This window comes from Wolffia australiana, chromosome 7, assembly GCF_029677425.1.
Source record: "Wolffia australiana isolate 7733 chromosome 7, ASM2967742v1".
NCBI lineage: Eukaryota > Viridiplantae > Streptophyta > Magnoliopsida > Alismatales > Araceae > Wolffia > Wolffia australiana.
In genome coordinates, this window is record NC_135841.1 from 8,952,468 (window position 1) to 8,980,446 (window position 27,979).

The 27,979-nt window shown below is 42.8% G+C and overlaps 2 protein-coding genes and 1 long non-coding RNA gene across 5 annotated transcripts; 1 reads left to right on the plus strand and 2 right to left on the minus strand.

Moving 5' to 3' along the window:
- Positions 1–14,165: 14,165 nt before the first annotated feature.
- LOC144705150 (uncharacterized) lies at positions 14,166–17,738 on the plus strand. Of its 3 annotated transcripts, none has more exons than XM_078577697.1 (3): positions 14,167–14,574; positions 15,923–16,655; positions 16,711–17,738. In XM_078577697.1, exons 1-2 carry the CDS (start codon positions 14,206–14,208, stop codon positions 16,649–16,651), a joined length of 1,098 nt encoding a protein of 365 aa, XP_078433823.1. In that variant the 5' UTR covers positions 14,167–14,205; the 3' UTR covers positions 16,652–16,655; positions 16,711–17,738. The 3 variants fall into 3 exon arrangements, with proteins under 3 accessions (XP_078433824.1, XP_078433823.1, XP_078433825.1); XM_078577699.1 differs by having other exon boundaries at positions 16,719–17,738; XM_078577698.1 differs by having other exon boundaries at positions 14,166–14,574; positions 15,923–17,738.
- Positions 15,858–17,554, minus strand: LOC144705151 (trihelix transcription factor ASR3-like). The gene is made up of 2 exons (XM_078577700.1): positions 16,984–17,554; positions 15,858–16,904 (listed from the first exon to the last, which is right to left on the minus strand). The coding sequence occupies exons 1-2, from the start codon at positions 17,552–17,554 to the stop codon at positions 16,705–16,707; spliced, it is 771 nt and encodes a 256-aa protein (XP_078433826.1). The 3' UTR covers positions 15,858–16,704.
- A 5,145-nt stretch (positions 17,739–22,883) lies between the features above and the next one.
- Positions 22,884–24,949, minus strand: LOC144705895 (uncharacterized). Its single transcript, XR_013582141.1, has 2 exons — positions 23,658–24,949; positions 22,884–23,166 (listed from the first exon to the last, which is right to left on the minus strand). It is a non-coding gene; the product is annotated as an uncharacterized LOC144705895 (long non-coding RNA).
- Positions 24,950–27,979: the final 3,030 nt, after the last annotated feature.

A 27,979-nucleotide genomic window follows, 5' to 3' on the forward strand; every position in this document is an offset into this window, starting at 1 on the left:
CCCATTAGGGTTGCATCCGTCGGGCGACGACACCGTCGACATTCGATACCATCATCTCGTATTGGTACCAAGCCATCATACTCGGCATCGACCGGATGACGTCCTCGACGACGTCCGACATTACTCATACAAAATTCTTGATTAACCACTTCTCTATGGATGTTAGATCAGAATACATTTAACAAAGCCCAGTTCTAGAATCTATGGAGATGAGAAATGAAATGTCCAGGTAATAAAAGAGAAATTTGAAATTACACATCAGAAAGATATACAATAATTTTCAGATAATAAAAAGGAGTTCCAGAATTTCATTTGGGAGATAGACATTTGACAAATGATTGCCGCAAAAAGATTCAAAAATTCAGAGCAAAAACAAAATCAAAATTTGGGAAATGAAGATGAGAGACAAATTCGAAATTGCAGATTATAAATGGATTTTTTAATTTCACATTAGAAACTGAGTTTGAGAAATTAAGATCAGAGCTAGGAAAAATAAATTTAAAATATCACATCAGAGAGAGAGTTTGTACTGCAAGTGAAAGACAAATATTTGTGAAATGAAGATCATATACATATTCAGAATTGCATTTCAAGAACAGATGTTGAAAATTCCAGATCAGAAACATAAATTCGAGAAATGGAGAGTAGCGAGAAATTTAAAATGTAGTTCCATCGTTAATTTCTAGAGAATTTAAATTCACAGATGGGGAAAGGTGGAAAAAAGCAGCAAGGATGGTGTACTACCATGACTTACAGTAAGCATTAGAACATAGCAGCACTATAAACCAGTCCACTGCCTTCCTGTTTTCCCCCCCTTACTCTGTTTCGTGGAAAGGAGAGAATTAAGAAAAAGAAGCATGCTCAAGTATATGTCAGAAAGCAATATAACATAACGCACCATCATAGGAACTGTCATCGTCGACAGAGTCATCATTAGAGTCAGATGAGTACTGGTCTACGCAATGGAACCATGCACAAAGCATCATCATCATCTCAGTGCTCTTTGCATCTAGGCGTGATCTTCGATATGTGGTGATACCTTGGCAAACTCAAAAAATCCGCTCCACCAGTGCACTGGTCAGGCTTACGGTAATAAATTAGGACGCAACTTTCGCCAAGTTTGGAAAGTATCGTGTTCCGATGTCCTTCCATCAGCTCTGTGGATTATCTTCCTCCTCCCTGAACGGGATGTTTAGATACTTGTCGAGCTCTTGTCTGAGCATTGAGCATGGTCACTGACTCTTGCACGGACGTTTATACTACCGATTGAAGGATACATACTGTTGCAAATGGCGTCTTTCAGATGCTTCGTCCTGCTCTTAGTCACATTAAGTTGCTTTTGTATTAGACGCGTAGTCTAAAAGACCGCCAAGATAGGAAAGCACGTCTTGGCGCTATGACGGATGCACACCATTTATTTTAGAGAATGGATCCAATGTTGCTGCCATCGCGACCGTATGATTGCCCCAAAGTACCGTTGCATACTGCTTCAACTTGTTATGCACAGCGCTACACGCTGAGCGCAACGCATCCCTCCGCTGTGTTGGGTTCTAGAGGCCCTAACATGGATGAATAAATCAAAACATTCCACAGTGGAAGACTTTTGCGAAATCGAACGACATCATTAAAACTATGAACGAAGTACCTTTGCATGGATCGCATGTGTGTTTTCTTCGATCCCAGAGTGAGACGATTTGAGTTGCTCAAGTGTGCAGCCTCTAGACATATCCACGTGATCCTCGACACGTCGAATCTCCTCCTTCTCGTTGACAAGCTCTGTTCAATCTCTGCCGTCGTCGTTACGTCATCACGATCGCATCATGCATGGAGAGGGGTGTGGGGAGAAGGGAGAAGAAGGGGAAAGGCACCCTGAACAATTCTGGACTTTTTTTCATGGCCTTCTCCTATTTATACTAAGTGGGTATTTTTCATAAAAACCCCCAAAACGTAAGTATATCTTCCGACATCCAAAAGGCCATTCGCCTGTGACCCTCTAGGCCCATGTATAAGTCAGGTTAATGACTCCAACAACCCAATAACCTTTATTGGTCTTCCAAATTAATTAAATATATCATCACTTAATTAATGTCATATTGATTTAACCCAATCAATAGGTCAAGTCCCCAACACGTGGGGTCCCAAGCTACACCTCGTGCTCTAAAAGATACAAAGGAGTGTGTATCGACTCACTCATGGAACATGTTCATCATTAGTTCCTCATCCACTTGATTCTCCTTAGACGACTTAGGGTATGGTCAATTGTCAAACCCTAATCGGTCATCGGAGTTAGTACGGATGCATTCAAAAATCATCGTAGAACTCTTCTCCAATATTTCACTGCCTTGGCCAAGGACTTCATCGCATCGTCTTCCTTGAGTTGTCATCTCTTATATCAAGGATGGACGATCCCATCTTGACAAATCAATCGTCTTCGTGAACTTCTTGATGTACCCGAACTAAGAGCGTTTAGAATCTCATGATTAGAGACTCGTTGGCTATAGTCAAAGTACAATCGTCCATCCACAAGATGTCTTTGGTGTCTCAAGTCTAAAGACTACTTACAAAACCGTGACATAAATCAAATTGATTAATAGTTTGGTATAATACCATTTAGGGATTCTTACCGATCAATTCAGTGAACTCTTTCTACTAAAGAGTACCCACTATCCATCCTTAGTGTCTCCACGCTAATGGTTACGGGACCGGCAATACTCATCATATGAGTGAGGCTAGATAGTGCTATTCTATCTGAATACTTCGATGTCCTTCTTGTGTATCCTTCGAATAGGAATGCTTAGATCACATGCTTAAAGACTAGTGATCTCCGTATTACGATCTCATCATAATTCACTAAGTCCGATCATGTATTCATGAACTTCATTATAAGCACCACACGTGCACTATAATGAACATGTTGTATTAGTGAACATGGAATGAGATGTGGAATGTGTGATTGGCTTGCCGGTTACATATATTTCCATCACGCTCAACATCCAAAGTTGCCCCAACACTGTACATAGCCTGCTCAAGTTAAGTCTTAAGCTCCATAATTAATGATGTTACCTCAGTGATTGGCAATTTCTTCGCCAAACACACAAAGTCAGAACCCAAGCACAGTGGGCCGAGGATGTGCAGATATTCATCAATCAACTCCCAGTCCTCTTGATGAATATCAGCACTAAGCATATGGTCCAGTACCTATCGCTTAGCAAGAGTGCGCTCTAACATAATAACCCAATCAATAGGTCAAGTCTCCAACACGTGGGGTCCCAAGCTACACCTCGTATTCTAGAAGATATAAAGGAGTGTATATCGACTCACTTATGGAACATGTTCATCAACTCCTAGTCCATATGGTCCAGTACCTATCGCTTAGCAAGAGCGCGCTCTAACATAATGAAAGTGTAGTTCCAGCGCATTGGGCAGTCAACCTTTATCTTGATCGAGTTCGGGAGCTCAAACATTTTGCACATATCAACATATTTATCCATTTGTTGTGTGGATCCCTGAATAGCATTGACGATGTCTCTCACACATGAAATGTTTATTCCCAAAGGTGCATCTGTCGTTGTAGTATTTTCATCGACTTGTGATTCAGTCAATTCATCCATGTCCAACATTGTATATGTGTGAAAATCTCAGACACCTAGTGTATTACTTCCTGGTGCCTCGAGATTACGAATGATCTTCAGTAAGGCCTTGACTACGAGGTTGAGTACATGTGCAACACATGGTACATGTTGATCCATAGTGAATTTCGGGTTTACGGTCTTCAGTTGATCTACAATAGAGGCCAGCATTGTTCCGTTGTTAGACGCATTGTCCGTGGTGATGGCACAAAGCTTTGATTCAATGTCATATCATATACAACTTTCACGACGATCCTCGCCAAGTTGGTGCCGCAACGGGATCCCTTGATCCGTCGGATAGCAAGGAGTAGCTCACAGAGCTTCTAGTCGGTGTCAATCCAGTGGGCAGTAACACCTAAAAGGGTGAGGTTATTTTGTGATGTCCATGTATCCACAGTAAGAGAGACACCGTGGACGTCGACAAATATCTCTATTAATTTCCCTTGGAATTCTCTGTACATGTTAGAAGACGTTGTTTTGACCGCATCCGGACCAGGGATGTCCCCAACCACTTGTGTCCCATAGAACCATAGTCTTCGGAACACCTTCTTCACAAGTTGCCAAGGAAGATTATTGTCACACATGAACCTGACAAACTCTTCCTTTGTACGCTACACGTTGATGTCGCGTAAGTACAACTTGTGGGATAGTAATTCGTACTGGAATATACTTCCCAGCTTCATCTGGACTCCCTTGAGTTCATCGTGAAATTTACAAAGTAATTTCTCTAGATGTCTCCAAAATACATTTGTGCTCTTATCTTTATTCCGTTTGATGATGACCTTATGGGTGGGGTTATGCGCTTGACAAAGTGTACAATGGTACTCGTTTGGACAAACTTCAATAAATCATTCTAAAACTTTAGACCGATTGTGTCTTACGCTTCAAAATGAGACATTATCATCAATCTCTACAGGATAGCCTTCTGCAGACACTAATGGCATAGCCCTAGCCGTTGATCTTGAAGTAGATAGATGTGGACTCCATATATGTATCAAAATAATTCACAATATGCAGTCATTCATACAACCTGTGTAACATACGATTTTCACAACATACTAGAGATACATTCAAGTATAAAAATTTTGATGGAGATTTAACTAGTTTTTTTTAATACTCTAAGTTCATAAAAATAAAAAACGTAGAAAATAATGATGCTCTATTACAATCACTCAATTGTTACAGACACTTATTTAAATCAGAACAAACAATCCATCGATCATATTTACTCCGTAGAATGATCAAATCCTTGTCCACTAAGTAGAATGGAGTGATGGATCCATTACATTTGTGCATTTGTGAAGGAAGATGGGTGGAAAGAACCTATTTCTTCTTCTTCATATTGTCTAACCCATCTGGAGATGACCATTGATTAATCACAACTCTTTAACCGATTGAACTAACAAATCATCGACAGATCGATAAACATTTTGGCGGCCTCAAATACGATAATCACATAACACATGCAACAAAGTGATATAAATTGTAACTAAATAATTGATATATATATATATATATGTGACAAATTGATATATATGTACCTCTTTTGGGTTGACAACAAAGATGCCTGCATTCAAGAAGCTCCACAACAAATGTGTATGAATGATCTGAAACAATTGGCAGATTCCATGGAAAAAATACATATAAACAGCCAAATAAAAATATAGATGTACAAGTCAACTCCTTATTTTAATAATAATAAGAAAACAGAATAATCATAATAATGATATAATAATGCACATTATTCACATAACAAGTACGACAAATTGATGCATATATATATAACTAACACAGTGTACCTCTTTAGGGTCGACATCAAATACACACGAGATCAGGTGCCTACGCTCGAGTTTTGTTTTGACCTGCTCAACAATGGCGGTATTGAAGTTAATAAAATTAAGTGCGTTAAAATTAAGAGATTTAGAGAGACATACTAATGGATTCAGAAATGTGTCAGAGAAAGAGACAGAGATTATGCGATATATATGTGGAGGATGAACATACAATCATGGTAGCCAGGCAAAAAATGTCAGCACAAAACTTCATGGAATTACCGTAAATGTAAAGTTAAAGAAGAAGGGATGCTTTTATAAATCTCAAACTATACATCCGTCTTTCAAAGAAATAGGTCTTTGTATAGCACGATCATTATTTTGAATACCTTTCAGCATTGATCCCTTCACTGGATTGTTTTTCGAAACCTTTTGCAAAATATAAATTTTAACTCGTCGCTTTAGTTGAATGGTTCGCAATTTTTAAAACATTTACTTTAGACGTATGTCAAAGTGGATAATAGAAAGTATGAAAGATTACTATTGGTCTGTCTATTACGTGAGTACCAGCAGAAACAACTGTCCAGTTATGATCTGCATATTCTTTACCTCAGTAGAATATGAAGTAAAATCCTAAGTTAATCATTTGGGATTTCAAACCATGTAAAATTCAGGATCATAACCTTTGTAGACCAACGTAAGATATCTTGATTCATGTACCTTCATGTAACTTGTAACATAAATATGATATGAAAAATAACAAATAAATATTCCGCATATCAGAATAAAATACCAACATTTCCTTAGAAACAAATTCACACAATACAAGTTGGTTCATGTTTCCATAGAATATCTGTATAAGGATGTGATGGAAAATATTGCAATTACAAAAATAATAATAAACACATCGGATCATATTTAAAAATGAACTGCCAGGAAATTCGAGATAAGAGAATGATGTGTTTCATTATGTAGTGATAGATTGTGTGTTTAAACTTGTACCATCCACTCATCTAACATAATACAAAAATCGGCACAATAATAATCATACTAATGTTAAGACAGTTAAACCATACTAATGAAAAAATAATGTCACATATGCCTAATCGTACTTACCCATGAAGGCCACATTTAAATCATATTAATGTCGCAAATGAATTATGTGAAGACATTTTAATCATACTGATGAAAAATAATATAAGTCTAGGTGGTTTAATTTTATAGATATTTTATACACCTCTTCTAAGAATTAACTTATGTCGATAATTTTAGAATCAGAAGTTTTAATGAGTTAAGAATATAAACTTTACGTGACTTTGAAAAGAAAAATAGATGTAAGACAGTCAGCGGAACCACCAAATATCATGTATAAAATACATAATCAAGTTCCTAATTATCTTAGGATATGATGCGGAAAACTTACATTTTCGACTTCAAAGACGACCTTTGAAGTTTCTTTAAATTTGAGTCTGAAATATCAATATATATATATTAAATATCATCTCTGGGACATATTAATCAAAATGAAAAGGGATTATAATTATGCTCAGAACATTAACATGGCGCAAGGATGAGCCATTGAAATAAGGCAATAGACCGATTTGTAAGATCAACAATGAAATGATAAGATTAAATTCACACATATTTGTCAAATATTAAGTGACCATGGTGGATGGTTCACCTTGTCCTCGAGACCAGTCCCCTTTCTCATTGAGGAAGATAGAGAACACCCAGGTCTTGAGAGTTAATAATGCATTTTATTTGGATTCAAAGCAATAGCTCAATCTTAAATTTGAATATTCAAAGTAAAAATTTAATGTGGGAGACGAGAATGAAGCAGGCTCAAGATAAATTTTACGACATCAATGTTCATGTACGAAAGCCTGAGGATAAGAATTACTCTGAATCAGGTTCTAAAAGGAGCTCTAGATTTCGGTGCACCATTCCAGTAATCCTGATCATTCATCAAGTGAGGGGTAGACACATAACGAGGTACATGGCATATTACGAACCTATGGAGAAATATAATGAGAGTCTATTATGAAGGGCGGGCGGGAAAATGAAGGCTGCAGCTGGTTGCACTGGAGGAGATGGAGGAGGGTGGCTGCAGTTGGTTGCACCGCAGGGGATGGAGGAGGGTGGCTGACGCTACCATTCTTCTTCTTCCTTTGAAAACAAACAGTTCGGAACAAACACAAGAAAACTAGGATGCGATGGGCGCCTTCTTCTTTCAGAATCAAATAAATTTAATTATTAAAATATATATTTACTTTTTTTCGTTTGGGACAAAGGATGGGACCATTTTTCCCAGACGGGACAAAAATTTGTCTCGAGATCAGTGCACGAGACAGCTTTCGCATTGTCGGACAAAAAACCATCCTGTCCATCGTCCCTGAACTGATTCCGGACGTCGGACGGGATGAAATTCATTCCATCTTCTCCATCCTCCACGTCCGGGACGATCCAAAATTATAATTAGAACGGGAGGGAATGTGTGGTGACGGGATGAGAACGAATGGAACGGGATGGAATGAGCGGGGATGGGACGAGTCCGAATGGAACGGGACAGATTGAGAAAGGATGAGAGGAGTCAGAATGGAACATGACGGAATGAGAGGGGACGGGAAGGGATGGAATAGAACGAGATGGAACGAGACCAGGCGGGCCTATATTTCACAGTAGTCCAGGACACGGACAAAGGTCCAGACAAAAAAATCTTTGCCCCGTCCTACGTCCCAATTTTGAGAAGTTCATCTACTCATCCAGTCTAGAGACCCTCCCGCCCCAAATATTTTCATCCACATCTCGTCATGTCTGCAACCATCCCGTCCAAAACTGTCCCACTCAAAACCGTCCAGTCCAAGATATTCTTGTCCTTTCTCACATCGGGGACAAAGCAGGGCATCTGCCGACCGTGCATCAACATTAGGCTACTCCGAATGGAGTAGGATAGGAGTTCCAACTGGAGCTCTTAGGCCGATTCTTAACTTCCACAGGTTACAAAAACCAGACGAAATTACTGTCCTAGGCCCCAGACAAAATAACTGTCCCATCCAGAGACTGGCGGGCGAGTCTTTGTCCCATCATTGGTCTGAACAGCCAGACGTAGACATGGTCGTTCTGTTCTTATGGTGCGTGTTAGTGATATATATCGTGGTTTCTCTCTCCTCTCCTCTCTTCTCTCTTCTCTCTACTCTCTCCTCTCTCATCTCTCTTCCTTCTTCTCTTATTTCATATGTAATTTTCTCTCTCCTAAGAAAGTGCGAAACTCCTTTTCGATACCTAATTCAACTTGGTATCAGAGCGTCTTCACTGGCGCAATCATCCTCTCCACTCATCTCCATCCGGCGGTCGTTCGACTTCTCCGGTGATCGTCATCTCCGATCGTCCCCTCCGGTGGCGGTCTATCTCTCTCCGACCGGCGGTCGGTCATCCCCACCTCCTCCCCATTTTCACTTCCTCTTCCCTCCATTCCTCCCTTCCTCCTGATCTCCTAACTTTCTTCCTCCCGATCTCCCATTCCCTCAAATAACCTCCCTTCCTCCCAATCTCCTCACATTCTGATTTTCTCCCCATCTCCCCATATCCTAAATCTCTTCCTCCCAATCTCCCATTCACTCAAATAACCTCCCTTCCTCCCAATCTCAACACATTCTGATTTTCTCCCTTCCTCCTAATTTCAATTTTCTCCCTTCCTCCCAATTTCCTCAAATTCCTCAAATCCTTCCCTTTCGATAACTCCACTTCTTCAATCCCTCTCCTCAATTCACACTTCCCTCAATCCGAACTTCAAATTCCCGAATTGACTCCTCATACACCATATGGACTCCACATTCTCTGGCAACTCATCATTGGCGGCAAATTCTGCCCCGACTGGCTGTCCCCCGACTGGCAAGCACTCCATGGTCACTGCCCTCACTCACCTGGCGTACACGTTCGACAGGACCAATTATGGTTCGTGGCCTACGTCGTTCATGGAATTCCTCAACGCCCATCGCCTCCGACACCATTTAACCGACCCTCCGCCGCTGGAATCTGATCCATCCTATGTTGAGTGGAGCTCTCTCACGTTTGCCGTCTGCACTTGGATGTGCCAGAGTGTCGTGAATAATATCATGGAACTGATCAGCCGGACCCAGCCCGCTCGGGCTCTGTGGCAGCATCTTGCCATGATGTATGCTAATAAGAGCAATGTGAGCAAGACGGTATGCCTCTACGAAGATCTTTTCGCCTGCAAACATGGTTCGCAATCCCTTCAGGCCTACTACGGCTCCGTGGAATCTATCTTCACCGACCTTGCAGTATACTAGCGTCCCTCTGCGGATATCGAGACCCTGCCCCGCTACAAGGATGAACTACCCGCGGGTGCATTCCTCAACGGCCTACGATCTGAGCTCGCGGATATGATCCTCGGCCAAGTTCTCGGCGGTGCTCGCGTTATGCCCATTGAGGATATCTTCTCGGCTGCCCTCCGGGTCCAGGATAGTGTGCCGACTCTCCCAGGTATCTCCCCTCCTGAGGTCTCAGCCCTAGCTGCCAGCAGAGGTCCGCCAAAGCCCACCGGAAAGGGGAGTGCATCCGGCAAATCCCAGAACTCCTTTCCTCCCTACAAGTATTGCGCGAAGCTGTCACATCCGATTGACAAGTGCTGGAAGGAGTTTGGGAAGCCCGCCTGGGTGTTAGCTACTACCGGGGGCAAGTCGGCCTCTACCCCGTCGAGTGTCTCTCCCTCCACCATGACAGCCACCCCGGGACCATTCCCCCCTCTCGTCGAGAACTATCACATCTCGGTCTCTCCAGCCAAACTGGCTTATCTCCATGCCTCACGCACTTCCGCCATGCATACTCCACCGTCTGCGTTGACTTCCCTAGCCTCATTGGGTGCTAGCCTTGCTTCTTATGGTGGCGGGAATACATCTACTCCAGGTATGTCCGCCCTCTTAGCTTCTAATAATATGTCTTGGGTAATTGACTCAGGAGCCTTGACCCATATGATGGGTACCCCTTCTATCCTCACCTCCTACCATCCTACCTCTTTGATTCCCAAAGTCTATATCGCCGATGGCCATCCCTGTCTAGTGAACGACTCCGGTACCATTCGACCCATCTCCACCCTGCCCCTCCATAACATCCTTTATGTTCCTAGATTCCCTGCTAATCTCCTTATAAGCGCTATCACCAAAGCGCTTAACTGTGGTGTCTTCTTCTATCCTTACCAATGCTTCTTCCAGGATCTTCGTACGGGACAGAGGATTGGATTGGGTCGTGAGAATGGATGTGGCATCTACGAGCTTGTGGCCGACTCGCCATCTGTTGGCCTCTGTGCCCTTTCTTCCCTCTCTGCTTCCCCTTGTTCCCCCCAAACTTCCTTTTTGCGGCATTGTCGATTGGGACATCCCAGTTTCTCCAAACTTAAAGTTGTTTTACCATGGCTGCATCTACGTGACTTTAAGTGTGAATCGTGCGAATTGGGGAAACACCATCGCTCCACCTACCCAGCGCGCACGAGTTTACCCTCTTCTCGCCCTTTTGACCTGGTACACTATGACGTCTGGGGCCCCGCGCAGCATGTCTCACCCTCCGGAGGACGCTACTATATTGTTTTAGTGGATGACTATACCTGTCTCAACTGGACCTATATCCTTAAGAGCCGCAAGGAAGTTCTTACTCGTGTCCAGCAGTTCGTTACAGAAGTTTCCACACAGTATGACACTCCTCTGAAGGTGCTTTAGACTGCTAACGCTCTCGAGTTCACTCAACTGACGATTGCTGGCTTCTGTGCCGAAAAGGGGATACTTCATCAGACCATGTGTCCATATACATCCCAACAAAATGGAGTTGCTGAATGAAAACACCGCCATCTGCTGGACATAGTTCGCACTCTCTTGGTTGGTATGCACGTCCCTATGTATCTATGGTCGGATGTCGTGCTCACCGCCACTTTCTTGGTGAACTGTCTACCCTCCATTGCGCTTAGTGGTGCCATTCTGGTCCATCAACTTGCACCCAATGCTGACTTATTTTCTCTACCCCCACGCGTGTATGGGTGCATGGTGTTCGTCCAAGATCATACACCCGCCTCTCCAAGCTGGCTCCTCATGCACTCAAGGGGGTGTTCGTGGGATATGCTAGGACTCAGAAGGGATATCGGGTGTACTTCCCCTCCCCACATCACTACGTTATGTTGGCCGATGTCACTTTTCATGAGGATGTTCCCTTCTTCTCACCCTCCTCTCTTGTTCCTCTCCCTGGTCCCATCCCCTGCCCTCCGTCTCGAGATCCGGTCTCCATTGCCCCTCTCTCTCCTCCCGAGTCGTCTCTCCCTGATGCATTATCTCCTCCCCCTGACCCCTCTTCCCCTCCTCCGACCCTACTTGAGTCCTCCACACCGGCCCCTTCCCCTCCGAACATCTCTACGCCACCCCTTCCCATGTCATCTCCCGCTTCCGCCTCTGACCTCCATCTTCCCATTTGCTGTCTACAAGGGGACTCGCCACTGCACACACCATCCTATTGGCCACCATGTTTCTTCTTCCCGTCTCTCCATCCCCTATCGTGCCTTTGCCCTCTTCGTTCTCTCTAAGTCCATTCCCAAGAAATATCTTGAAGCTCTGCAGGTTTCAGAGTGGAAGGCCGTTATGGACGCTGAATATGCTGTGTTTATTCAACGAGAGACGTGGACTTGGTTTCTCACCCGTCTGATGCCAATGTCGTCTCTTGTAAGTGGGTGTACTCCCTCAAGTACAATCCGAATGGTTCTATTTCTTGTCATAAGGCTCGTCTCGTTGCTCGGGGTTTCTCTCAAGCCTATGGTCTCGATTATACTGAGATGTTCTCACCCTTGGCTCATCTTAGCTCCATCCGGGTCCTTCTCTCAGTCGCCCTTAATCAGGCATGGACTCTTCATCAACTTGACGTATCTAATGCTTTTATTTATGGTGATCTTGCCGAGCAAGTGTATATGGAGCAACCTCCTAGGTATGTTGCTCAGGGGGAGTCTTCGAAGGTGTGCCTCCTCAAGTAGGCGATCTATAGTCTGAAGCAGAGTCCCCGTGCCTAGTTCCATAAGTTCTCCAAATAGTTGTTCGCGTATGGCTTTGTCTCCACTATCTCAGATCCTAGGGTGATTCGCAAGCGTACTCCTCTTGGTGTTGTGCTAGCTATTTACGTTGACGATATTCTTCTCACCGGCAGTGAGGAAGTTGCCCTTGCTGTCACCAAAGCTTATCTATGTCAGCACTTCGTGACACGTTATCTCTCTCCACCTAGGTACTTCCTCGGCATTGAAATTGCTCACCGACACGATCAGATGGTCTTGTGCCAATGGAAGTACGCATTAGACCTCCTCGAGGAGACGGGTATGCTAGGGTGAAAACCCACTGTCTCCCCTATGGAGGCCAATATCGATTGGTGGACCGGGTCGACAGCACTACTGGAGGATGCAGACATGTACCATCGCTTAGTGGGTAAGCTGATATACTTGACAGTGACACGTCCTGACATTGCATATGCGGTGAGTATATTGAGTCAGTTCATGCATGCTCCTCGGCTGGTATATCTTGATGGGGTGTATCGTGTTCTCTCCTACATCAAGCGCACTCCTGGAAAGGGCTTGCTATACCGGCGACTGGGGCATCTGCATGTTGAGGCTTACTCTGATGCCGGCTACGCAGGTGATAAAGCCGATCAGAAATCGCATGGTGGCTATGCCACATATGTTGGGGGTAACCTCGTCACTTGGAGATCACAAAAAAAATATGTGGTCTCTCGCTCCAATGCCGAATTCGAGTATCGGGCTATGGCAGATACCGCAACCGAGATGCTCTGGCTGAGGTCTCTTCTCATTGAGCTTGGTTCCCCCCCCCCCTCGCCCATGCGGATGTACTGTGATAGTGAAGCCGCCACCTTCATCACCATCAATGACACTTTCCACATGCGGACTAAACATATTGAGATTGACTGTCACTTCATTCGGTAGTATGTTATTGACAGCACTATCTGTACTCCTCATGTAGCTTCCGCTCATCAACTTGCTGACATCTTCACGAAGGCACTTGTTGGGATGGCATCTGAGACTATTGGAGGCAAGCTGGGCATGTCTGATATACATGCTCCAGCTTGAGGGGGAGTGTTACTGATATGTATCGTGGTTTCTCTCTCCTCTCCTCTCTTCTCTCTTCTCTCTTCTCTCTCCTCTCTCCTCTCTCCTCTCTCCTCTCTCCTCTCTCCTCTCTCCTCTCTCCTCTCTCCTCTCTCCTCTCTCTTCCTTCTTCTCTTATTTCATATGTAATTTTCTCTCCTAAGAAAGTGTGGAACTCCTTTTCGATACCTAATTCAACTGTGCGAATTTGTGCGAATTGTTCATTCTGTTCGGTTTTCCGAACAGAACAAAAACGAATTCCAACAGAACATCGCACATACCCATGTTCTGTTCTTTTGTTCGCTTTGTACGAATTTTAGTCTAATTTTGTGCCAATGTGCGAAATTGTGGGAATGTGTAAATTTTGTTCGTTTTTTAAAAAGAAAAAGAACGGAACTAAGAAGAAGTCCCTGTACGTCTCTTTTGTTCACGAACAGAACGACCATGTCTAGCTAGACGGGACGATTTTTCATTCACGGACGAAAATACCGTCCCGTCGCGTCCGTGCACTATAGTAACGGGATATAACGTAACGGGACGGCACAAGACGGAACGGAATAGGATAAAAGTTTTTGTTCCGTTGGCGGTTACGAAGCTTAGGCGGTGGATCGTCTTCCTTTTTATGCCCTAGTCGGAGTTTGAGCTGAATCGAGGAAAGTCTGCCATGGAAGATGGTTTCAAAGCTCGGGTGGAGAGGCTGTTCGGTTCTCATCTCTTCGAGACTGTTCCCAAGTCCTCCTTCCCAGAGTCTTCCTGGTCCGTCGTGGAAGGCGAAGTAGAGAAGAAGGAATGGAATCGCGAGAGGGGCGAAACGCACCCGGGACGGGAGGAGACGCCCCTGGCTTCTGCATATGATGGTTGCTTTGCGAAGAAATCTAGGAATTCCGAGGAACGGCGTTTTGCGGAAGATCTCGAGGAATCTGAGGATCGAGAGGAAGAGAAAGCAGATGAGGATGGAGAGGGAGATGAATTTGATCGGGAGGAGAGGGATATCCGATCCTCAATCGGGCTCGACTCCACGCTGGACTTTGAGGTTAGTATTTTTCCTGATCCTGGCGCTATTCGTCGCTTTTGTTGTGTACCTTGTGTTTGTGTTTTTCTGGACTGCGTGTCCGTTGCTTTCCTTATTAGGGAGTAATTCGAAGATCATTTGGATGGGCGTTCGTAGATTGATTTACGGGTCGCGTCTTATACCCAATTAACGCGACTGATGCTAGGACGACACCAGTGGATCTTATTCTATCGCTGCCTGGTATTGCTGAAGAAAAAATTGGTTTCGTTTGATGTTCTCTGTCGACCTCTGAAGAGAAACGAAGTAATTTTTTTCCGTAATTATCATTAATATTCTGTCGTACTCCTGACACTAATCACTTCTTTTCTTCAAAATTTGACATAAACTGATGAGTAGTTTCTTTCAAGTAATTAGAAGTGACTGATGCTGAGAAGAATACCTTTTGCCCTTGTTTCATCATATGTTGCCTGGATGTGTTGAAGAAAAACTGTGATTTTACTCGACGTCCTCTTTCGATTTTTTAAGAGAAACGAACTGAAATTATCGCTGTAACAACTGCATTGAAAATCGGACAGAGTCGTCTCATCAATAATTTCTTTTTTCTTGAAACATTTTCACATATTGGCTTCCACGCGTCTCCTTTTTTCTACTGCGATCATTAAGATTTTTGGGTTTTTCGGTGTCATATTTTCTTCGTCCAACCTTTGCTTCACGTTAAATGGGGTCCAATTTTTAAGAACTTTCACGGAATGGGTGGACGATTTTCCTACAATACAAACATCTCTTATTTCATTCAATAGTACCAAATGTTTGCACTCTATCAGGCTTCGTCCAACCTTTGCTTCACGTGAAATGGGGTCCAATTTTTGAAAACATTTCACGAAATGGGTGGATGATTTTCCTACAATACAAACCTCCTCTTATTTCATTCAATAGTACCAAATGTTTGCACTCTATCAGGCTTCGTCCAACCTTTGCTTCACGTGAAATGGGGTCCAATTTTTGAAAACATTTCACGAAATGGGTGGATGATTTTCCTACAATACAAACCTCCTCTTATTTCATTCAATAGTACCAAATGTTTGCACTCTATCAGGCTTCGTCCAACCTTTGCTTCACGTGAAATGGGGTCCAATTTTTGAAAACATTTCACGAAATGGGTGGATGATTTTCCTACAATACAAACCTCCTCTTATTTCATTCAATAGTACCAAATGTTTGCACTCTATCAGGCTTCGTCCAACCTTTGCTTCACGTGAAATGGGGTCCAATTTTTGAAAACATTTCACGAAATGGGTGTACGATTTTCCTACAATACAAACATCCTCTTATTTCATCTAATAAATACCAAATGTTTTCACTCTATCAGGAAGAGGAGGACGAGTACGACAGAAGGGCAGTTGGAATGGGAGAAATCGGCGAACGCCTGTACATGAAAGACGTGAAAGATCACGGCCCGTACATCAACTACCACTCCATCATCGAAGAAACCAGCGAGGAACTCATTTTCTCACACGACCCCCGCGCGGATCACGCTGCGGCGAGCGCGAGGATCAAAGAAGACACAACAGAAGGCGCCCCAATCCGATCGACCTCGTCGATCGAAACCGCCGGAGTCGACTCAGATAATATCAAGCCCATCCTGAAGCGGAAGACCGAGCAGGAAGACGCGAGGCCGAAGAAACAAGTCCGGTTCGACCGGCCGACCGCCATGGCGGAGGTAGTGGGAGACCCTCAAATCAGGACCGTCGATCCGAGAATCCCAGATTATCTCCGCAACCCTTCCAAGTACGTCTGCTACAGCCTGGAGTCTGATGGGAACTTGGACGATACCTCCAATCGGCAAGCCTTCTCCGACTTCTGGGAGATAGTGAAGCGGCGGAAGGGTGAAGATCTTGAGGCAGCCCCGCTGCCACGGTCAGTCGCTTTCACCCCCCGTAAACAGGCCTCCGATCGCAAAGCTCCGGTCTCTCCGCCTGCCCGCCCGGTCAGCGCTGCCGCCATGGAAGAAGAAGACGAGATCCAAGACGACGTCCCCGCTGGGGGCTCGCTCAGGCCGACCCGCCACTACCGCTCCAGACCCATCTCTGAAAACTAGCGAGGTTAGAGAAAAAATGGGTTTTTTTTCTTCTCATCTTCTTCTTTAATCTTCTACAGTTTGTCAGCGATTCTGCCGAGGGCGTCGGCGACCTTGCCGAGGACGGCGACGAGGCTCTCCCCCTGCGCCCTCCGCTGGTCTCTATCAAGCCGCCGGTTCAGGTTCTGGCTCTCCAACTCTCCCACTAACGCTCTCCCGTTCCTCTCCAGAACCTCCACCAGCTTACCCATCACGCTCCCCCCTCCCTCCTCCCCTGCAAAACCAGTAGACAAAAAAAAAAAAAGAACTCTTCAGATTCGAGAAACCCAGCTTATCATATCATCATCGTGTACCCTTGTCGTGTTCCTCTGGTTCTTCGTCGTCGTCGTCGTCGTCGTCGTCTCCGTCGTCGTCGTCGGGTTCCTTGGCGGGGGCGCGGTCGAGGATGTCGTAGACTTCCCTGTCGAAGACGCCGGGGAGCTTGCGCTCGCGGCGGCTGTCGCCGCGCATGGCCCAGAAGGGCTCGCGGGGGGAGCTGCTCTCCCAGTCTTTGATCTTCTTGTAGTCGCCGGCGAGGTTGCTCCAGCGCTTGCGGCACTGGACGGGGCCGCGGTTCACGCCGTGGCGGCGGCAGTAGTGAGCCACGGTGGCCCACTTGGGCTCGGCCGACGGCGCGGCCGCCACGGCGGAGGCCTCCGCCGCGCGGCGCCGCTCGGCTAGCCGCTTCCCCTGGATGAGGACGAGGAGCTCCTGCCGGGTCCAGCGGGGGAGCCGCGTGGGGCGCGCGGCGGCGCCGCCCGGCTCGGCCATGGCGGCGGTCTGCGATGGCGGAGGATTAAGGGGGAGCTGTCCATTAATGGAAGGGGCGGGGCTCTCCTTGCGCAGGGACGAGGCCAAGTGTCCTTGATGAAAACTGCCCCCCATCTTCCCCCCCCCACCGTAAAGGAAGAGCTTGGTGGGCCGTGCCCCTCGTGTGAGGTGGTCATCCCTCTCTCTCTCTCTCTCTTGTTCTCTCTTGCCTCTATTTTCTCTCTGCTCTCGTCTCTGCGGATCGCTATCTGGCTTGTCTATCTGGGTTAGCTATCTCTCTTTCCTCTCGTGTTTATCATCCTCCTTTTTTCTCTCTCCACGTCTTTGTATCGATTTAACTTTCTATTTCGCTGTGTGGGTGGGTGGCTGTGGAGAGGTTGATAGTGAAGGGTGATTTTTGGAGATATTCCGGTGTCTTCTCTCGCGGCACGCCAAGGAGCCCACCGATGAGGAATGAGTCGCAGTGGTTAATGAGCCGACAGGAGACCGGCTGATGGGTGCATCTCACCCGTCTCTCTCTCTCTCTCTCTCTCTCTCTCTCTCTCTCTCTCTCTCTCTCTCTCTCTCGCTCTCTGTCTCACTCTCTCTCTCTCGCCCTCTCTCTCACTCTCTCGCTCTCTCTCTGTCTCTCTCTCTCGCTCTCACTCTCTAGTCATCTCTCTCTCGTCCTCTCTGTCTCACTCTCTCTCTCGTCCTCTCTCTCTCACTCTCTCTCTGTCTCTTCCCTCTCTCTCTCTCTCTAGTCATCTCTCTCTCTCGCCCTCTCTGTCCCACTCTCTCTCTGTCTCTTCCCTCTCTCTCTCTCTCTAGTCATCTCTCTCTCTGTCTCTTCCCTCTCTCTCTCTCTCTAGTCATCTCTCTCTCTGTCTCTTCCCTCTCTCTCTCTCTCTAGTCATCTCTCTCTCTGTCTCTTCCCTCTCTCCCTCTCTCTAGTCATCTCTCTCTCGCTCTCTCTCCCTCACTCTCTCTCTGTCTCTTCCCTCTCTCCCTCTCTCTAGTCATTTCTCTCTCTCGCCCTCTCTCTCTCACTCTCTCTGTCTCTTCCCTCTCTCTTTCTCTCTAGTCATCTCTCTCTCACTCTCTCTGTCTCTTACCTCTCTCCCTCTCTCTAGTCATCTCTCTCTCGCCCCCTCTCTCTCACTCTCTCTCTGTCTCTTCCCTCTCTCCCTCTCTCTAGTCATATCTTTTTCGCCCTCTCTCTCTCACTCTCTCTGTCTCTTCCCTCTCTCCCTCTCTCTAGTCATATCTTTCTCGCCCTCTCCCTCTCACTCTCTCGCTCTCTCTCTCTCTCTCCCTCTCTCTCTCTCACTCTCTCGCTCTCTCTCTCTCTCTCTCTCACTCACTTACTCTCTCTCTCTCTCACTAACTCACTCTCTCGCTCTCTCTCTCTCTCTCTCACTCACTCACACTCACTCTCACGCTCTCTCTCTCAGTCACTCTCTCGCTCTCTCTTGCTCGCTCTCTCCCCCTCTCTCCCTCCTATTGAGGAGTTTTACTCGCCGAGCAGAAGCTGTGAAGACAGCTCGGGAGGCGACTCACTCCGCCATTGCTTCATATCATCAAGCAGACGATGCTCCAATCCACCGGCAGACGACTCGAGCCACCGTCTTCTCAGACAGCCGACGATTCCTCTGATAGGAACTAATAAGATTAGTTAGTATATATGCTATATACTCGTTAGAGATTAGATAATAGGATTCAATATAGGATTAAACATAGATTAGGATTCAATATAGCTAAGATCAAACAGTAGACGGCTAGGATTAAACAGTAGACGGCTAGGATTAAAACACTAAGGAGTTATAACGGTCCAGATTCATTCAGAGATATCCGTTATACACTGTGGGTTCATAGCACCGATCAACGGCTGTGATCGGTGCACCCAATCAGCAAAAGTGGATGAAGATACAATAAACTATACTTTTTAAAGAGGTCTAGGTACTGAGTAGAGTTAGTTCGTTATGTGTATAAACGCTAACCTGTCACATGAAGTTTGAGGAGATTGTGACCAATCTCAAATCCCAGGACATATATCTGTCGTATCAGCAAAGTTTAAATTCCAGCACATTTCCTCCTATGGCTAACCAAGTGCATAATTCCACATCAAATACGCTAAGGAGAGAAAGCTACCAAGCAAAAGGTTACAATCGAGGTCGAGGAAGAGGAAGAACAAATCGATTCCTGCCAAGGTGCCAACTATGCACTCAATTCGGTCACAGGGCACGAGAATGTCAAGAATTTACAAGAAATCAACAAAGTTGGGGACAACAGAGGCAAATTGTTCAAGCCAATCCACATGCATTTGTGGTCAATGCTCCTGGAGAAGGAGCATGGTTTCCTGATAGTGGGGCAACCCACCATGTTACATCGAATCCCAACATGATCTGCTCCACCTCAAATGTTCAAGGGAATGATCATCTACTCATCGGTAATGGTACAGGTTTGAAAATTCTGTCTGTTGGTTCTTCTAAGATTTCCACTAGTGATAAAAGCTTATTTTTAAAGGATATACTGCATGTACCTGAAATTAAAAAGAATCTGTTATCTGTTCATAAACTAACTCTTGATAATGATGTTTTTATTAAATTTCACCCGTTTTATTGTCTTGTGAAGGACAAGAAAACATACAAAATCCTACTCCGGGGAACAATTAAAGATGGACTTTACTGTTTAGAAGAAAATTCTGAAATTCCAGCTGCATTCATGGGAGAAAAAGCATCATCAGATGTGTGGCATTCCCAGCTTGGGCATCCTCACTTTCGAATTTTAAATTTCGTCATAAAGAAATTTGTTTGTGATTGTTTTCAGATCTTTCAAAACAGATTGTTTGTGATTCTTGCAGTATTTCAAAATCACATAAACTTGCATTTTCTGAAACTCATCATAAATCTAATAAACCTCTTGAAGTAATACATTCAGACTTATGGGGCCCATCGCCTATTTTATCTAACTTTGGTTTTTCTTACTATGCAGTATTTGTTGATGATTATAGTAAATATGCATGGTTGTATCTGTTAAAACATAAAAATGAATTGAAGGATAAATTTATCGAATTTCAAAGAAGGGTAGAAAATCAATTTTCTACCAAGATTAAGTTTTTTCAATCAGATTGGGGAGGAGAGTATCAATCTCTCCACCCAATTTTGAAAACACAGGGAATTGTTCAACGGGTATCATGTCCCCATACCCCTGAACAAAATGGTACAGCAGAAAGAAAACATAGACATATAATTGAAACTGCCCTGACTCTATTAAATCACGCTTTTGTTCCTAAAACTTTCTGGGATGAGGCTGTGTCTACAGCAATTTATCTTATAAATAGACTGTCGACTCCTATTTTAGAGAACAAATCACCTTTTGAAATTCTATACAACAGTAAACCTGATTATTCTTTTTTAAGAACATTTGGATGTCTTTGTTATCCCTATTTGAGAGCATATGCATGGCATAAACTGGATCCAAGATCAGAAAAATGTGTCTTTTTAGGGTACAGCTCAATGCATATTGGATACAGGTGTCTTTCTCTCCAATCAGGTAAATTTTTTATTTCAAGACATGTTGTTTTCCATGAAAAAGTATTTCCATTTTCATCTAAATTTTCTGATAGGACAAATTCGGGAATACTTGGATCACATCCAAATGTAACATCCAATATTCCCAATATTGAGAAATCAAACACATTATTACCAACATCAGAAATGAATATTGGTAATAATATAAATAACTCGTCTATATCTCACACTGTTGTTGATGAACAAAAATCCGATGAGTCAGAGTCGATTAATTCTGAAGAAAACCTTGAATTGAATAATGATAATGTTCCTCTCATGGAAACTACTGCTAAGAGTTCGAACTCAGATGTGTCTGTTATAGACTTATCTTCAACATTTGATCGGACACCTGAACCAGGAATTCCGATCAAAATAAGAACACTAAAGGATGTTTACTAAAGAGATGGTAAACCTGATCATCTCTCCTTCTCAGCCATTAAACATCCTATTCCCAAATGTTTTCTTGCCAACATTAGTACCATTGAACCTTACACTTATAATGATGCATCAAAGGACAGTAACTGGATGCTGGCCATGAAACAAGAATATGATGCTCTTGTACAAAACAAAACTTGGATTTTGGTACCCAGAAATAAAAATCTCAATGTTATAGGTTGTAAATGTGTCTATAAATTGAAATATAAACCTGACGGTACAATTGATAGATACAAAGCTAGATTAGTAGCTAAAGGCTTCAAGCAACAATAAGGTTTTGATTTTAATGAGACTTTTATCCCGGTAATTAAGCATACTACAATTCGATTACTACTCTCTGTTGCTATTAGCAAATGCTGGAAAATACATCAACTTGATGCATCTAATGCGTTCCTACATGGAGAACTTGAAGAAACGGTCTACATGGAACAACCACCAGGTTTCAAAGATCCTTCTCTCCCTGACTCTATTTGTTTACTTAAAAGGTCAATTTGTGGTTTAAAACAATCACCTAGAGCATGGTTTCATAAACTGTCAACATCTTTACATGCACTCGGTTTTATCGGATCTAAAACAGATACATCTTTGTTCTTTAATACTAAAAATGTTCCAGTTTTTATTTCAATATATGTTGATGATATTCTTATTATTTCTCTTGAAGCTAAAGAAATTCAGTTTGTTGTCTCAAAATTACATGAGAAGTTTGCTATTCATGATTTAGGACCTGCCAAACACTTTCTGGGTATTGAATTGCATCCTCATCGAGATGGTTTTTTACTTACTCAATCTAGATACCTCTTATCGATTCTTAAAAATTCAGGGATGGAACACTCAAAACCGTTGTCAACTCCTGTTGCACTTTCCTCCACAATAAAAGTCAAAAATAAAATTGATCCCTCTTTAGATACATTATACAGACAAATTGTTGGCTCACTTCAATATTTAACATTGACACGCCCTGATATAGCATTTGCAGTTAACAGAGCATGGCAGAAAATGCATGCTCCAGATTCCGAAGATTGGAATGCACTCAAGCATCTACTTCATTATCTTAAAGGCACCCTAACACATGGCTTACTCTTTTATAAACATTCTAATACTAACATTATTGCGTTTAGTGATTCTGATTGGGCAAGTGATAGTAAAGACAGAAGATCAACTGGAGCATACTTAATTTTTGTTGGAAGAAATTTAGTCTCATGGAGTTCAAAGAAACAGTCGACAGTGGCAAGATCGAGCACGGAGGCTGAATATAAGGCTCTAGCAAACGCAACAGCTGAGATCTTATGGATTCAATCATTAGTAAAAGAACTAAAAATTACTGCTGACACAGTCCCAACATTATGGTGCGATAATTTGGGTGCAACGTATCTGGCTGCAAATCCAGTATTTCACGCAAGAATGAAGCACATTGAAATAGATTATCATTTTGTTTGAGAACAAGTTGCAGCAGGAGCTCTCAAAATTCAGTTTATTAGTAGTGAAGAACAAGTGGCTGACTTTTTAACAAAACCACTCTCGAAAACTAATTTTTTTTTCTCAGGGACAAGCTCAATGTCGCATGCGCCGCCGATGATCTTGCAGGGGGGTATTGAGGAGTTTTACTCGCCGAGGAGAAGCTGTGAAGACAGCTCGGGAGGCGACTCACTCCGCCATTGCTTCATATCATCAAGCAGACGATGCTCCAATCCACCGGCAGACGACTCGAGCCACCGTCTTCTCAGACAGCCGACGATTCCTCTGATAGGAACTAATAAGATTAGTTAGTATATATGCTATATACTCGTTAGAGATTAGATAATAGGATTCAATATAGGATTAAACATAGATTAGGATTCAATATAGCTAGGATCAAACAGTAGACGGCTAGGATTAAACATTAGACGACTAGGATTAAAACACTAAGGAGTTATAACGGTCCAGATTCATTCAGAGATATCCGTTATACACTGTGGGTTCATAGCACCGATCATGATCGGTGCACCCAATCAGTTATAACGGACACGATTAGTTGTTATAAAGTCGGGTATAACGCACCGATCAACGGCTGTGATCGGTGCTCCCGATCTGTTATAACGGTCAAGATTAAAACAAATATTTGAAAACTTATATCCGTTGTAAACTGTTAGAACGGATATGGATACGATAACTACTTATATTTACATATAAATAAATATACAACCAATGTTAATGGAAAAGTTTGTGGATTAATACAACGATCTTGATCTTACCTCTGAGTCTTTTATTCTTCTCTACTTCTTCTTTCTTCTTCTTTCCTCCTCTACGGCCTTGGATACGGTGGTGATTCTAGAAGATCAAACACCTCCCTCTCCATATCTCTCTAGTCATCTCTATCTATCCTTCAGTCTAGGGATGGTCCTTTGGTGCGACCGGTGCGATTTTAGGCCGATGTGAGATTTTGCGATTTTGGTCTGGTTTTTTATAAAGCTGAAGCTTGTTCAAGAGAAGACCTGAAGGTCCAGCAAGGATCGATCAGAAATCGACGAGCAATCGACGAAGAAATCGTTGAAGAATCGGCGAAGAAATCGTTGAAGAATCGGCGAAGAATCGACCAGAAATTGAGGAAGAAATCGTCGAAGAATAGGCGAAGAAATCGACGAGGAGTCGTCGAAGAAATCATCGAAGAACCGGCGACGAATCGACGAAGAAATAGTCGAAGACTGGACGAAGAAATCGTCGGAGAATCGACGAGGAATCGCAACCCATCAATGGAAACGGAGCTGCCCATCCCCCCCATCATCCCCGACAAGAAACCCCAGAATCGGCCGAGAATCGGCTCTGTGGAGGTCGCACGAGAATCGGCCGGCGATCGGTGCCGCTCTGGAGAATCTCGGGAACACCTGTTTTCTCAATTCTGTTCTTCAGTGCGTCTCCCACACTGTTCTTGCAGAGTCTCCGATCCCCTCGTCACCCTTATCCGTGTTGTTCTGGAGATGGAGGTGATTTCTCCCGGGAAGAATCGAGATTTTGCTCCGTCTGCGCGCTTCGGCAACATATCGATTTATGCGTTCATGAAGAAGCGACTGTTGTTAAGTCCTGCGGATTCATGAACAACCTGAGCAATATATCATCTTCATTCAGCAGATACCAACAGGAGGATGCTCATGAATTCCTCCACTGCCTTCTTGACCATCTCCACAGCAGTTGTTTGAAACCTTCTTGCAGCCACCGCAATTCAAATGAGCATAATCAGCAACACTTTCGGGGGGCGCTTGAAGAGCCGAGTTCAATACTGCGAATGCGGAATCCTTTACCACAGTGGAGAGAATCGACAACCCGAAATCAAATTGACCTGCGAGGGCTGCAAGGCTCGAGTCTTCGTTGAAAAGCAGCTGATGCTATACCTCTCGCCTCCTTTTAATCCCTCGCGTGGTCTTCCTTATAATCCCTCGCGTGGATTCCAAATATGGGGGGTTACTGCAATTTCATGCATGTGAAGCAGTTTGGAAGGGAATTGAGGAGGAAGCAAGGTCGAAGGGCAGCAAGGTCAGCGTTTTTGTGCGATCGAAAAAATCGCACACCGGTCGAAAAAATCGGACCGGATCCGACCTTCTCTACTTCAGTCTAATCTTTCTCGTGCTGCTTCTTTATCTTTCACGATCTGTCCTCTATCTTTCACGGTCTCTCTCTCTATCTATCTATCTATCTATCTATGTATCTATCTATTTGTCTATCTCTCTTCATCTCTATCTATCTATCTATCTCTCTTCATCTCTCTCTCTCTCTCAATCTATCTATCTCTTTCTCTCTCCCTTTCTAGATCTCTCTCCTTATTGGTTATGGCCATCTGTTCACCCTTCTCTCCATCCCCAGTATCTCCCCACGACTGCCTCTTTCTCTCTCTAGAAAGACCAGCGAAGTAGCGAACGTGTTTTCAGGATGAGTGCGTCGAAATAGTATCGCCATCACCGCGTTAGCTCAGATGTAAAGATCAAGCGGTGTCTGATTCTTCAAGAAGAGTCAAAAGAGCATGTCTACGGCCAACAGGCCTCGATAGTACCAGGAGTTAATGGGCCATTGCACTGCTCACAAATCTTTTTAGTCAAACATCTTCAAAGAACCTACACCAACACTCACACCAGCGTCCAAAGAGTTGCATTTTTTTTGCGCACTAAAAAGATTGGACGATGATGACCTATTTATTGTTATATTCATTCGAATAGCCGTCCAAGGGGGATGAAAATATTGATGGATGGCCTCTCTCCCACCTACTCACCTGCCCTTTGCACCTTCACCTACCCTTGGATGGTCTTTTTCTTTTGTGGGGTGCACTTTGAATTTTAGGCAGTGCTGTTTTTTTCTCAGTAGTTAATGCCAGAAAACTTCTTCCTGGACTTTGAGGCTGAGACCTGAGACTGCAATTCAATAGCAGACTTGTCAGTCTTTCCTGCACGGAAGCCCCATCCAGACATCTGTATTTCTGCTTTTATTATCTGAACCATTGATTATCAGCAGAGAGTCTTCTTCTTCTCATTTTTCTTCGTGCTCTTTCTTTGTAGAATAATAGTATCAGAATTGACTGATATTAATTCAATGGAACGTTTGATGGAGATTATCAACTCAGTTTTTTGAACATCTTTTAGTTCACACCAATTTCTTTTACTTCTTACTATTCTTATTGAATGATGGAGAATGTTTAATTTAATTGTTTAACATTTTAATAATCTTCCTCTTATGATTCTTCTAATTCTTTGTTCTTACAATTATTTGTTTTTTCAGATTGAGATTATGAATCAGATGCTAAGTCAAATGTTCAAGGATCAGATATCAGAAAAGCAGCCATGGACTCAAGTAAAAAAGAGGGAATGCAGATTGCATATTAGATAGAAGTAAGTGGATTCAAAAAAATTATTCTCAATTTTGATATATGATTCTCAAGAGAAAAATTTAAGTATGTAAAGAATGATGTTTTTGTATTCAATTAGAAGGCAGGTGATTCAAGCATTTATACTTTCCAATCAGTGAGTTGTGGATGGTATTAGATGATTATGAATGTGATATCTTTATCAGGGTCAAGAAGATAGACACAGAATTTAGATAAGATCTAATTCAGGATTGTCATGTTTTTTCAAGCATAGTAATCGGCAGAAAAATTTGATCACCAGAGAACGCAGTTCAATCAATGCATTTAATATTGAAATAAGGAGATTGACGAAAATTTGAAAAACAATTTCCATTATCGTGACTGTCTTTTAAATCTTCTACTTTGGCCAAAGATAATTTTCAACCAGGTGCGTGAACTTTACTCTACTGTAGAGAAATTTTGACGAAGAATTCACATCAAAATATCCCGTCATTTGATCACAAACCTAATAGATCTTCAAACTTCTTGTTCTCAATAGTCAGATTCATGAAATTCGCATATGTAAACATGTACTAACTCTAAATTCAGAAGCTGACCAAAATAACGTGGAACTTCTCTGATATAAAACTTATATATCCTCAATATTGATAGACAAGTAAATTAATAAAAAGGAAAATCAAATGAATGAAGTAAATATTCAGGTCTCCTCATAATTTTCTTCAGAAAGACCTATGCCACTTATAAATAGGATAAAAAACAACTGTTGTAATGCAATATACTGAATAAAAACTCGAAAGACCCTCACACAAAATTAAAGGGTACAAATGAATTCGAGAGTGATATAGTGTAGTGTTAGAAACTAAGATATGTAGATTATTAGGAGCATATCTTAGTTACAGGAGACAATATTCATCTTGATATAGAATAAGGAGGGCCCTGAACTTTCTTGAAGCTTTCTTCTTCTCAATCGAACAGAGAGAGAGAGAGAGAGAGAGAGAGAGATCCCGAGTAAGAAACATTAATCACCATTTTTTTAGCAGGCGAGAGACTGTATTTTGATATGAGGATACACTGTCATCTTAATTCTCACATGTTCCTACCAGGAAATTTGTAATATTCACTTTATCTTAAAGGCCTACAAATTAATTCTCAAGTAGTAAAGTATATGTATGCATGCCTCTTTGATTATGGAAAGATTTTTAAACTCATCTCAATTTATACATCATTAAAGCCCTTGGTTCCAGAAACTTCTACCCTTGGATTTTTTTAAGCTTATATTTTAACTATAATTTAAAATTTCAATTTATGATTTATCCTACTAAACTGAAAAAAATAAGAACCAAATAAATAGATAGATGATGAGATTATTAATATAGTTGTCATCTATTCTATGTTTACATATATTATTTATAAGTAGCTTTGTAACTGTGTGATCACAAATGAAATGTTATAAATTTAAATTTTTAGGAAATCAACTTTTTATATAATTATATAAAAAATTGTGTCTTATTTTTTAAATATTTATTATCTCTATGTATTTACTACTACCTTATTCTTAATTTTTCTATAATATAAAAAGTTTGTAATATATTTTACAATACCTATATGTTTATAAAAATAATAATATTCCTTAAGGCATAATACCTAATATAGTCAACTATATTTTATTAACTTTTCCATCACCCTCACCATTCAATACTAAGATCTTATAAAATTATCATTTAATTA